The sequence below is a fragment of the Austrofundulus limnaeus genome, unplaced genomic scaffold, assembly GCF_001266775.1.
Source record: "Austrofundulus limnaeus strain Quisiro unplaced genomic scaffold, Austrofundulus_limnaeus-1.0 Scaffold17, whole genome shotgun sequence".
Lineage (NCBI taxonomy): Eukaryota > Metazoa > Chordata > Actinopteri > Cyprinodontiformes > Rivulidae > Austrofundulus > Austrofundulus limnaeus.
In genome coordinates, this window is record NW_013952419.1 from 661,132 (window position 1) to 674,589 (window position 13,458).

Genomic DNA, 13,458 nt, shown 5'->3' on the forward strand with positions numbered 1-13,458 from the left:
TTCATCATTTTATCTTCAACTGCTTGTAGTTTTAACTGTCTTGAGTGTTTATAGAAAAGGTTTTTACCAAATTCTGGCCAAGATTCTGACGTTTCTGTAGACACCAAACATGTCTGTGTTTAACTAAAAGAACTAAGAGTGATCAAAGTAGAAAACTGGGGGTTTGGGCTTAAGAGATGAATGAACCAATTGGCGGGCCGAACTTTGGTCACTCGCGGGCCGATTGTGGCCCGCGGGCCACCAGTTGAATAGCCCTGATCTATAACATTTTAGATAATTTATGCCAACTTGTGAAAATTTTGTTGTGACTATTTTACTCATATTGGCTGTTGATACGATGCATAGCAGTCAATGTTATTGGTCCAAAAGAGGTTTCAAATAGAAATTTTTTTTAAATTCTATTTTCAACATTGATCTTTTCGTCAGAGGTTAGACAACTTATGAAAAGTTTGTCGGAATAGTGTGAGAGAGCCTTTAAACCTCCTCTATCCCAGCCTGGTYCAATTTGTTCTTTAGGTCTTTATCATCATCTTTAGTGGTTTATCCTTACTTCGTAAACTTGCGGACCATGCTTGGTGCTAAATCTTAACCAAAGTTTTGTTAAGACCCAAGGCCTGCCCCGACCTAATTCTGATTGGCTAGTAGGTCTATTTAGTGTGTTTGAGAGTGAAAGCTTTGTGTCTCGCCCTGGAAATGTCTCTGGGCAAACTCTATTTTTTTTTTTTTTGTAGATATGGCATAGCGCACTGAGTGAGTCGTTACTCAGAAATGGGGCATCACAAAACTGAAGAGGGCGCTGAAATAATGCCTCTCAAGCTGAAAGCGCATCTTTGTATTTTGTTTTTTTAAAAAATCACAAAGAGAATCCCTGAACTGGGTTAAATCATCCGTTATTTAAGAGGGTCCGTCTCACATTTCTTGTGCTCCACATCTCGTGTGGTGCAGTGAGGCTCCCTTTAAAGGTAGAACTGAAAATGAAAAGCTTACAAATAACTTAAACCTTGATGCCGATGAAGGGAAAATGGTTTAAAATTATTAACATGAAATTGGGACAAAAAAGCACTGTTTTTGGCTCATTTTTTAGATTTTATTTCCAAACTTTATTTTAAACTGTCTGAACTGGATCAATAGTTCATTGGTTTTGTCTGTTTTTTAAAGATCTTGTCTATGAATCATACATGTATAAAAAGGCACTATTTGTTCCCATTTCTTTCACTTAATCTATAAAAAAAAGTTTTTTAGACTGAACTCTTTTTTATCATCTATTTGTCCTCTTTTTACATTTCAGACTTTTAAACATACATAAAAGAGTAGAAAAGCAGTCCTTCCAGAAAAAAAATATAAACCTTAAAAAAAACCTTCAGAAAGTCTAAAGAACTCTTTGTGAAATTCTCTTTCTTTTTTTATTGCTTGAAAGCAAAATATAAGGAAATAATGATTACAACTCTATAGACTGCAAGAAATAAACGTTGAAAAAATAAAGTGAAAAACATCTGAAAGTTTTCACTCCAGCTGTGCTAAATGATGCCAGCTACAAAGAAGCGTATTTAAATAAATAAATATTGTTGGTTCATGTAGCTTCTAATTTTTAGGTCCAAAGTTGTGTTTTTCCCCATTTTCCAACATGTTTATAGTGAAATCTGAAACCTCTTTGTGCTGCATCACTTTAATTACTTTCACAGTGTATTGTTATTTATAGTATAAATACCTGAAACTAATTCTAGGACTGTTTTTCAGCTCAGGCCACTAGTAAGCAAAAACAATTTTTTTTTTTTTTTTGGTGTTGGTGTAACATTTATCTTGAACTGCTAATCTTCTGGCCTCTAACACACGTCTTTTTCTAAAATCCTCCTCTGCACCAAAGTTTCCCAAACTATTTCTTGTTCATTTTTAGAGTTTTAGAAGGCTCTGACCTCGCCTGCCTTGCCTGTAAATGTATACAGTATATAGATTACAGCTGGAGTGCAAAGAAGCTGAAAAGTTTTTTTTTTCTATATTGTGTGTTAGGTTTCTTATAACCAGACAGATTGCTGAGTTTGACACCTCATTACCACTTAGTGGAGGAGAGTGGAAAAGAGTTCAGAAGCTGCCGAGGTGAACTTCTGGTTTCTTAACTAGAGGTCTGTGGCCATCTTTGGTGTAATATGATACTATATAATACAATACATAATGCTGCAGTACTATGTAATAGGATACAAGAGAATAAAATACAATACGATACATAAATATGATGCCATAAAATACGATACATCATAATACCTTTGAACACAATACAATACAATAACATATGAGACGATATGTTTTCACATAAGACCTAGGACAGTGATTCTCAAACTTTTTAGACTTGTGTACCCCCTGAGCCATTTTGTCATATCACTAGTACCCCTTCATTCAAACATAATGATGACTCTCCAAAACTATAATGTACTACAACCGATTATTAGATGTAAATTATTTATTTAACCCCCCAGAATGTTTAATTCACAGGCATTTTATTTTTTCAACTCAAAATAAATATAAAAATAAAAATGTTGTAATTAAATAAATAAAGCAGGTAATGGCAGGTGCGGAAAACAGCACTGTCCAAAATACATTGCATTGTCCCAAATATGTCAGAAACACACCCAAATTAGCAAATTCTGTGAAATTCCACATTTTATACTGGATTCCATTTTGTGTTAATTCCATGATTCCAACTGCAATTTCTGCATTACGGAATTCATAGAGCCTTACATATCTCAGTCCTATTTTTATTAAATTTTTTGTACACCTGGGAAATTTTTCCACAAACCCCCTGTAATATGCTTGCGTACCCCTAGTTGGGAATCCCTGCTTTAGACAGTGTCGAAGGCTGAAGGAACTGTCCAAGGTACTGAAAGTGCTGAAATGTTTCAAGGTTTTAGGCAATGTGAAGGACTGAAGGAACTGTACAAGGTGCTGAAAGTACTGAAATGTTTCAGGACTTTAGACAGTGTGAAGGACTGAAGGAACTGTCCAWGGTKCTGAAAGMGCTGYAATGTMTCAGYACTTTAGACAGTGTGAAGGACTGAAGGAACTGTCCAAGGTCCTGAAAGTGCTGAAATGTTTCAGGACTTCAGACAGTGTAAAGGGCTGAAGGAACTGTCCAAGTTCCTGAAAATACTGAAATGTTTCAGGACTTTAAAGTGTGAAGGACTGAAGGAACTGTCCAAAATGCTGAAATATTTCAAGACTTTATACAATAACAAATGAGAACTGATTTTTTTCTTTCTAAAACCAACTTGTGCATCATTGAGATTGGGGTATACAGATTGATCCAGATTAAATGTGAAATAAATAACAGAAATACTATTTAAAGTAAAACTAAGAGAGTTTTACTCAATGAGTCTTGAATTCTGAACTTTTCCACTTTCTGACAGGGAATTCCCATGCATGATCGACATGCATTATAGGAGTGCTGCCTTTAAAGCCATTTATTTTGATACATTAATACAGGGCTATTAAACTAAATTGCTCAGGGGGCCACAGTTACTCAAAGCCAACAGCTCAGGGGACGGACTAGTATTCTTATTTTCCACCTTTTAAATGTGTTTATTTTATTGCATTGAATCAAAATTTAAAATTTTACCATTGATATAAAACAATTTTTATATTTAGCAAAAATACAAAAAACAATTAAAACAAATATCAGTGCTGGATGAAAATCATGTGACCCAGACGACAATTTCTTGTTTTTTAAATGCACAACATGAAAAATAATCACTCAGTTCACTGTAATATGATTCAGATGCCAAAGACCAATTATTCTGCAAAAAATAAATAAATAAATAAATAAATAAAAATCACCACATTCACCAGAGAGTACATTAGACGTGCTAATACTGTCTCAGATGGTGATGTTTTTAATGAGTTACTAAAAGATGAAACAAAAAGAAAATTCATTGGGCAAAATTATGAGAATTATGACTGTGAAGCAGTGCAGCACGGCCACACTTCAAACCTGAAAGGCAGAAGAGACTTATTTGGTAACCAGATGAGGTCTGGAAGCTGATTTCTTATGCGTTCTGATTGCACATCCGTCACATCACGGGTAACACAAGCCAGGTTTCACAATTATATTTAAATGGGAATGTATATTTCAGTTTTACACTTTGGTCTATAAATATTCTAAATTTTAAATTAGCTCTTTTTCTCACCGTTTATGCAAAAAAGGCTTCAACAAAAATTTATTTGCACACAGAGCCAGTTTAGACAAAAACACTTGCCTTTGATCTTTTGGGGAGCTCAAACAGTGAGCCTTTAAAACACTTTTTTCATATCTCCTCTCCATCAGGTAATCTTCGAGAACAAGAAAAAAAGAAAAGAATCTGCGCCACACGCTCACAGACAATTGTTTCTATTACCACATGCCATAACTATCATCAAGCTGCTGAAAAGACACTTTTTTCGTTCCTGCGGGAACGTGAAAAGATAAGAAGCCTCTGAACCCCCTCTCCTGAAAACAGCACTGGGACATCTTCAGTCTTGTAAAGCCTGACAGAACAGAGAGAGAGAGAGAGAGAGAGAGAGAGAGAGAGAGAGAGAGAGAGACGATCGGCTGGTGACAAACTGAGACAGACGGATGTGCCGGGCTTTAAAAGAATCATGATGGGTTCACTTTATGCTCTGTTTAAACATGTATCAAGTGGCAATAATGGCTCATCATAGATTTGTCACTTCCAGAGCCCTGAAGGTTTCTCTTTTCCCCTCTTTTCAACTAATCAAAAAATAAATCCTAATAATGATAATTTATCTTCATAATATTCAATCCTTCTCCACCAGAGTGGATTAGATTCAGCAGCAGCTCTGATGAGAAGAGAACTTGGATCTTGTCATCACAGCTACTGTTAGAACCCTTTTTCTAAAGATGAGATTTATTGTACAGCTCGTGCTTTTTGGTCTTTTTTTAAAACAGATATTGTAAAAAGAAAAACAGACGGTTATTTTATCTCATTTTATACTCCAAAAATGGGAAAATGGTCCGTTGTTTAGCTTTTCTGAAAATAGAAGTTTAACACCTTTGTTATCAGACCATTTAAGGTGGAGCTAGTTAAATAGCTTTTTTTAATAACAGATGCTGCCTGTAAATAAATAAAATACTAGCTTATCCAGCTCGGCAGCTTTTTTTTTTTTTTTTTTGTATCAGAACACTTCTTCTTTGCACAATCTAAATATGATTGTCACAAACACATCAGTCACAATGAGAAAGAAAAACATCATTTTCTTACAAGTCTCAGATATATGAAAGACATTTTGGACAAGGATGCATAACATAATTGTTGTATTTTCTCATATTTCTGTCTGTTTTCTTAGAGAAAAAAGTGTATTCTTTTTCCAGTGTGGCTCTGTATTATATATAATTTATTACATATAATATATTCCAGAATTAGAGGGACTAACTAAAACTGCTTGAATAATTTCGGCCTGGTTCAGTAAAGGAGTTGTGTTCAGGGTAGCATTTTTAAACCAACTCTTAGTTTCACCTAAAAAGGTTTTAAAATGAGTCCTTGTGTTTCATTCGTTTATTTGCAAAAGGTCAAAGGATTGTTGCTGCACCTTTTTTTCCCTCAATGAAGGGTTGGGATTTTCAACATTTGGACAATTTAGTTGTTGATGCAACAATATCTGCAGTGTTTCCCTGGGTGGCAGCAGTAGTGCTGTGTTAGTGGTTAGCACTGTTGTCTGACAGCAATAAGGTCCTGGGTTCAATCCCTGTTTAGAACCCAAAGTCTTTCTGTGCAGAGAGGAGATGGGATGAATGGCTTTTTGAAGGGATCTGGATCTTGACAAGTCATTTGTTTCATGGAGCTGTTTGATTTTGAATGAGTGATGGAAGTCCATCACGTGGGCAGAACCATGTGTTTTGTCAAGCAGAACCCCCTCCCCTTTTCCCTCGAGCTGCTGTACTCCACCCGTCTGCCTGTTTACTGTGAAAAAAACAAAGGAGTGATTGTCTCTGTGCTTAAGGAGGGAAAAAAACATAAGATGWAAAAAATAAAAATAAAACTACAAATGTCTCTCTACAGCCTGCCTTTTGGTTCCTATCATTCATTGTAAGGAGCCATTCAAAACATCTGTATCATTCACAAACGTCACATCTCTTGTCTGGAGTTATGTTTTCCTCAGGTTTGCGAGAGTTTTTTCTGGGTACTCTGGTTTCCTCCCACAGTCCAAGAGCATGTTCCTTGGTTTGCCTTCAGGCCCAGGCCTTCCTTGCAACAGAYATTTGTGATCCCAGTGGGATTTGCCTAGTTAAATAATGGGTAATAATGGTAATTGAAGCCACTTATCTTGTTGCTACACTCCCTCTGGGTGCCCTTCTTGGACAATGGGAGGTGAAACACTGATCTGAAACTAGAAGAGATCTTGAATGAAACCTTTTCTGACACACCTGCCCTCTCTTTGTGAAGGCAGCATGTGGCGTCCCATCCTGAGACACAGTCACCACCAGCTGTCGGGAGTGACTATTTCAGGCTAACTGCACGTCACAAACAGCTCTGATCTGTAAGACTCAGGTGCTTTTAGACGTTGAAGTATTTTTTTCCCATCTGAATTCATGCACCAAACCTCTTAAATGTGCGTCAGCGCAGGGTTTGGTCGACAGCACAGTTTGAGGCGCACAGTCTCCCTTACCTGATAGAAAATACCTGAACTTCACACATGGAAAATCATCAAATCGACATTTCCTGTGTGAACTTGGAACGTTTTTAAAATGTATATGCAAGGTTACAAGATTATCCACATGTATAAAACATCCACGTGTTTTTCTTTTCTGTAAGGGACTGCAAGGTTGAATTGGAACGATAAGCAAAATCTATTTTGCTGCCAATTAGTAGCCACAAAAAATCTGTTGGTGAATCAGGAACCTCCGATAGCAAAGCAGGAGCGCTGGTTTTTATCTTTAAGCTGTCTGAGGCTTGGGGCAGACTGTTCTGGCCCTGGAGGTTTTTAATGTTGTTCAATAGACAAGGTAGAGTTTGACCTCAGGTCGCTCTACCCCGCAGTTGTTTAATGACTCCTCATAAGCAGCTTCATCAGTCTGGCAATTAAACCATGAGCAGCTAAACAGCCCTCTATAAAGGCGACTGAATGCAAGGAAAGATAAAATGTCAGGGACACAACTCAGGAGATGCTGCGATAATGATTAATTGTGTGTTTAAAAAAAGGTGATAATAGGATTTTTCACTGTGCCGATGTAGATTTAGGTGTTCTTTCCTGTATGGTCTTACACTCTAATCATTCTCACTAGGGTACGGTAACACTGACTTTAATTGGCTGCAAGGTTTGAGGAGAATGACAGGATATGTTCAACACGACGGGTTTTCATTTGCAGTCTGACTTGTGAGAATCTATTCATCCAGCTGTTGCGTCATAAACTAGTTGCACAAAATGGTTGCACCGCCGTAGAATCACAGCCGCTTTTAGTTTTACAAAAATCCAAATTTGAGCTGTGAACGTGCTGCTAAAAGACAGCAGAAGTTAGTCTCTCAGTCTGAAGAAGTTGTATTATTAATGCAACGTTCAAGGTCTCCGAAGAGTTTTTTGCACTTCTGTACTTAACACCAACTGCGTCCGTATAAATAATTATTCTAATTTCAAAGGACTTCTTGAATGATTTTGCATATCATTTGGGGCAGAGACCGAAGCAACCGAGACAAGTTTTTACATTATACAACAGCAGCCACCACCAAGAAAAAAAAATATGTCTGCCTTGATTTTTTTTAAGTCAGGAATGTGTAAATTAAAAAAAAAACAGAAGATAAGAAACACTTCTATTAAAAGACAAATGTAGAGTTGCAAGAAAAAAAAGGTCAAGCCCAGTCTTAAAGATATTCACAKCATGGCTGTGAGGCAAGTCGATACTTTATCTTCAGGATTTCGTTTTAAATAAAAGACGAATTTCATTCTTTATTTATCCTCCATTRTCTTGTTTACGGGTGGAAAAAAACACACACAGCTGGTTGAGTATGGATCTGCAGAATATTTGTCCTTCATAGTAAACAAAGACAAATCACTCAACATATTAGTTGTGACTAGTTACTTTAAATTTAAGAGTTAGTAATTATTTTATATTAATTTCATACTTGGCCAAGTTGAAGACTTGGCTATTCTGTTCCGTTAGTGGATCAGTTAGCTTCTGCCAAATTTGATTTTGCCAACTTTAAGTCCACTAATCGCTAATTAAACTAACAAACTAACAACAGGTTTGTMTCAGTCCCAGCAGTCTTCAGCTGGACAAAGACGAAGATGTGTGACAGACTGACTATGGTCTTAGCAGTTAGTTGGTAGTGTTAGCTTTTGCTAGTTTTGACTTGTTTAGCTTTAGCATCCACAATTTTTTTATGTTTTGTGTTAGCGAAGCTATATTTTTAGTTAGCAGATTTTAGTTAGTGAAGCTAAGTTTTTGGTTAGCTGTGCTCACTACTTCTAGCACCATTTGTCATTTTATCATAGTTGAGGTATCATTATAACTTGAGGATTGGTGTGTTTTTTTATTACACATTGCAATTTAAGCACACCTTGCATTTAAAAAATAATTTTAAGAGCCTGAGCCCCACACAGCTTCTGTTTCCAATGTTTCTTCTTAGTTCCACCCAAATGTTAGTTTAAGAAGCAGCTTTGACCTTTCAGGGAGGTTGTTCGGTTGGAGTACGACGAGGCTGAAAGAAAGAGAAGTTGTTCAACCAAAAAAAACAAAAACAGCCGGATTCTGTCAAAAGTGATCAGAGTCACGAACCTGAGTGGACTGTGGAGAAGTGGCACCGAACCCCAAAGAAAGAATTTAACATGTTGTTCGTGTCACAAAAGATAGGCTTGTGTGCTTGAGCAGGGTGTCTCACTTACACTGAATCATAGAACAGTCGTTTTTTTATTAACTAGTGTGGAGAGACGGCTGCCTTGTCATCAGCTTTATACAGCTGTAATCAAAAGATTAGAGGTCCCTAACCAGAACCAGCTGCCTCAGTCATGTTTAGCTCCTCCACTAGTGTAAATCCTGAGAACTTAAGGCCCGAAAACCCCAATAATCTGAATTGAAAACATTTCCTTCTCTTAAAATAACCACATGTTATCCAGTGACTTTTATTCATAGTTTTGTAATTTGCTCAATATCTCACATTTATTTCATTGTCCTCATTATTCCAGGATCAAGGAAAGATTGGCGTCATCTTCAACGTGGGAACAGACGACATCAGCATCGACGAGCCTGCCGTCATTGTCAATGATGGCAAGTACCATGTAGTGCGCTTTACACGCAGTGGCGGGAACGCCACCCTGCAGGTGGACAACCATCCTGTTATAGAGCGTTACCCACCAGGTGAGCCTGAAGACCACGAGCATCTGTTCAAACATGTTTATCTGGGTTGTAGAGAAACAGCATGGATTTTTTTTCAGCATTTGAGGATTCCAAACATACGTTAATTTTTAATGTTTTTGCATTTGAGTTCTTTACTTTCATCACCCATCTGATTCACCACCCTTACCTTCAAATGTTGAGTAGAGCGACTAAAGACAGCAGCTGAGTGAGGAAATCTGGTCAGTTTGTCCTCCAGCAGTCTAAGCCTATAGCTAAGGGATACTTTAGGAAACCCAAGCCAACCCTAGCTGTAGGATTTATCAAAAAGGGAAGTCTTAAAGCTAGTCTTTAAAGTAGACAGAAACTGGAAGTTCATTCTACGAGAGGAGCTTGAGAACTGAAAGCTCCGCCTCCCATTCTACTTTTAGYAACTCGAGGAACCACAAGTAAACCTGCAGTCTGAGAACAAAGTGCTCTGTTAGGAAAGTATGGAACAGTAAGATCTTCAACWTAATATGAAGCTTTGTATGTAAGAAGTAGGATTTCAAATTCTATTCTGAATATCAAATATTTACAATAACCGTACATGACGAAGGCTGTCAGCTGGAATAGAATGCATCATGGCAGAAAATGACCCACTGAAATGTATGTAAAATGTACACAAACTGTGAAAATGTTTAATTAAAAAAAAAAAGAAACACAGAATTGGTGATCACAACGGGCTGTCCTTTAAATCTGCTCTGAACCAATCAACTAATTAACATCATCCAGAACAGGTGTTGACTGGCAGAGCAGGAGGAAACCAGATCCCCTCTCTGCCTCCAGCTGCTGCTCCGCACGCACGCACGCACGCACACACACACACACACACACACACACACACACACACGGTTTTACATAAATCKGAATAGTATAAACAGCCGTGTGTGTGTCTCTATTTTCAGCCCCCACTCAGTAATCAGTGATTTTCAAACATTTTCAAAAGGTAAATTAAAATCGACTGAGGAGCYCAAGAGCAAATCCAAATGAAGGTTCTGTTTTTGTGCCATTAGTGAGCCTCAAAAACTCTGAAATGCAACATTATTGGTTTTCATTTGACTAAAAACTGACATCTAGTAATCACAATGTTTACAAAAGAATATTGCAAGCACACATCTTTCTTGCTGAACTAACCCTTAGTGTTAAATCATCATCATTTTCCTCCTCTTATGTTCTGCTCTATAATTTAACCCTTTCTGTTCATTTAACCAATCCTTAAACATGACTGACTTCAAACAGGTCCAAARAAAAGTAATGCTTTAATATTTAATAGAAGAATAGAAATAGAATTTATTGTCCCGCGGAGGGAAAATTCCGGTGTCACAGCAGCATCCGTACAGAGGTTCACACACTAGTTACTTTACAAGCTGTAGATACCACAAAAATTAGCCATGATACAACTACTAACAATAAAAAATACAGTATAAAGAATTGTGCAAGGATAGAAAAAGATATGTTTTGTTTTAGAGACTCTCATTTTTCACCAATAACCAAGGTTTCGCAGACTTAAAACAAGTTGGACAACAAATTATAATCATTTTTTCCCATATTTATTTTATTGCTGTTATTTTTCTCATATTTTTTTCTGACATGTTCAAAATAAAGTAATTTCATCTTAAATATGAACAAGAATTAATTCAATTCTCAATTAGTGCAAAAAGCGTGCCTGCTTCAATTTTTCCCTATTACAAAAGTTTAAGTTATTGCCTTTTTTTCTTTAACTTCATGATTCTTTTGTGTGTTTGCATGTATTTCTCTCTCACTTGTGTTTTGTTAATTTTACTTCTCATCTTTACATAAAAAACTGAAATGTAGTTTTGATGTTACAGCTAACTTTTTAAAATGTTGCTTGGAAATGTAAATGAGCATGAAGCAGCAATGTTTCTTTATTTTATAATTTAACTACAGTCAAGTTTTTTTTACAAACATCTTGATAAAAATGTCTCAGGGGCACTTCATGCACAATTATTTGTCAGGTGAAAATTCTGACTTCATCCTCATTTCTGTCCATCTTTATCAACCCCAAATTCAAATAAAGTTGAATCACTCGCTGAGTTGAGTGATTATCTGGGACCATGAGGCCTAAACTGTGTCTAACATCATGTGTGCATAATTATTGGGCAGCTTCAATAAATGAAACAAAACTCAACAAAAAAATGAAAATAAATAAAATGATGGCAGGTGCACTGTTTGAAACACCTCAAAAACATCCAACATCAAATTTAACTAGTTGTAGCATTAGAGAATATTTTATGAAAATTATTCAACTATAAAAATGTTTAGTTTTATTTTAAAAATGTATCGTTACTCAGACGTTGCCATGTTTTTTATGCCGCAAAGCATTCTGAGTAAATGTTGACGGCTACAAGGTGTAGCTTGAAGGTTAATGTTGAACAATGTCTGACATTCATCCCTTTTAAATGAAACCAGAGAGCGTTGACAGAGAGGAGAAGGTAGAAAGGACTCAGTCTGCAACTGAAACTGTGGACGGAACTGCTTCACCTCAGCTTTAACCTTTTAGCTTTCACGTTAGCTAATGCTACAAATATATTAGTAATGTTTATGTCATGTGAGCTTCTAGCTCCAAAACAAATTTATTAAATGTTTAATTGTTTCAATAATGTACAGAACATAAAAACTAATACAGAAAATAAATTTATTTTCACACAAAATGTAGCTTTTTWGCCTCGACTCTGTGGTCTCAACTTTAAACCATCATCATCCTCAGAATACAGTGCATCAGTAACAAAATGGTGACGTAAAGTGAAAAATGTAATAAACAGTTTTTTTAAGCAATTAGATGTTTTCATGTCACAAATAGCAACTTTTAGTAGAATAGCGAAAAAACATCATATTGAGGAAAATGGGTGCAAGTGGTACACAGGGAGTGCCAGGAATGAGTTTTCTGGTGCTTTGAGACGTTCTCGGAGTGAAGAGGGCTAAAACTGACCACCACAGAATGAGACTTTGAAGAGTTGACATAAGGCCCCGGTGCTGAGAGCGGTTCTTACGGACAGATGAAGTGAGAGGGAGTCTTCAAGGAGCAGATGGATGCATCTGCTTCAGGATCACTAATGGACTCGGGGCATCKCTTCAAATCAGGGCCCACAAAAGATGAAGGAGGGGGGCCGCCATCATTAAGGCCAAGCTATTTAGACCCTTTCAGACTGGAGATGTGCTGAATGTAAAGTCTTGAACCCGATGCTGGTTGCTGGGAGATCCTCTCCTCTCTGCAGCGAAAATCTGCAAAATTCAAGCAGGCCGTGATCTTTCTGCATGACAGTGCTGCTGAACCAGATCCGTCTAAGAACTCCCATGCATGGTTAGACAGCAAAAAATGWTGAATAATGAACGACGCTTTCCCCACTTTCCTCACAGGATACAGATCCCATTGAAGGATGGTGGGCCCGACTCAAACATGACGCCTCTTTGAACATGAGTTCAGAGGCAGAGGCTGCTGCTTCAGTCGAACTTTAACAGAAGCTGACGGAATCCAAATGGGGCTGTGGCAGTTAGTGAAATATTACTTGGCTAAAATGAACGATGGAGTATTTAACCCTCAGAAAGTCCTTTAACTTTATGATAATAAGTGTTCCTTAAAGGAAAAATTGACCACATTACATAACTGCTGATAAAAAAAAAACATTTTTTATGTTTTAGTCTACAATAAATTAGACTTTAAAAGCTATCGCAGCCTCGAATTAAAACAAAAAATTTAAATTTCTTTTTTTAATTAAGAGCCATTAGTTTTACAAAACATCCACAATTTATTATACATTTTTAATTAGACAATTTCTTTAATTTATGGAAGTTTTTTGTGGGAGAAAGACAGTTTTCCACCTTAAGACACCCAAATGGTTTTTTGGCATAGTTGTAAAAATTCCAGTTTGGCGTTTTGGGAAGATCTTCCACACCCCTGCACCTGCCCGATCTGTTATCTGGAGAGGAGGTCCTGTTTTTAGTAAAGCTCACATGAGTCGACCATGGAGTTTATTTTATTTTTTTTTTAATGTTTTGAACTAAAACAATTTTTCAGATGAGATAAGAATCCAGATTTGAGAGCAACATGGAGGTCCCTTTTCCAGGTAAACTGCAGGAGGCTGGTC

General features: G+C 36.9%; 1 protein-coding gene and 1 long non-coding RNA gene across 10 annotated transcripts in view; one reads left to right on the forward strand and one right to left on the reverse strand.

The window, feature by feature from the left end:
* nrxn2a (neurexin 2a) overlaps positions 1–13,458 on the forward strand; it is a 207,942-nt gene that overhangs the window by 183,394 nt on the left and 11,090 nt on the right. For all 9 annotated transcript variants that reach the window (XM_014003140.1, XM_014003145.1, XM_014003142.1 and 6 more), the window contains one exon: positions 9,163–9,334. In XM_014003140.1, the coding sequence (XP_013858594.1) occupies positions 9,163–9,334 (172 nt within the window). The remainder of the gene's footprint in view (positions 1–9,162; positions 9,335–13,458) is intronic.
* LOC106514059 (uncharacterized) overlaps positions 11,266–13,458 on the reverse strand; it is a 3,413-nt gene continuing 1,220 nt past the window's right edge. The window contains exon 2 of the long non-coding RNA XR_001309857.1: positions 11,266–13,274. This is a non-coding gene — a long non-coding RNA (uncharacterized LOC106514059). The remainder of the gene's footprint in view (positions 13,275–13,458) is intronic.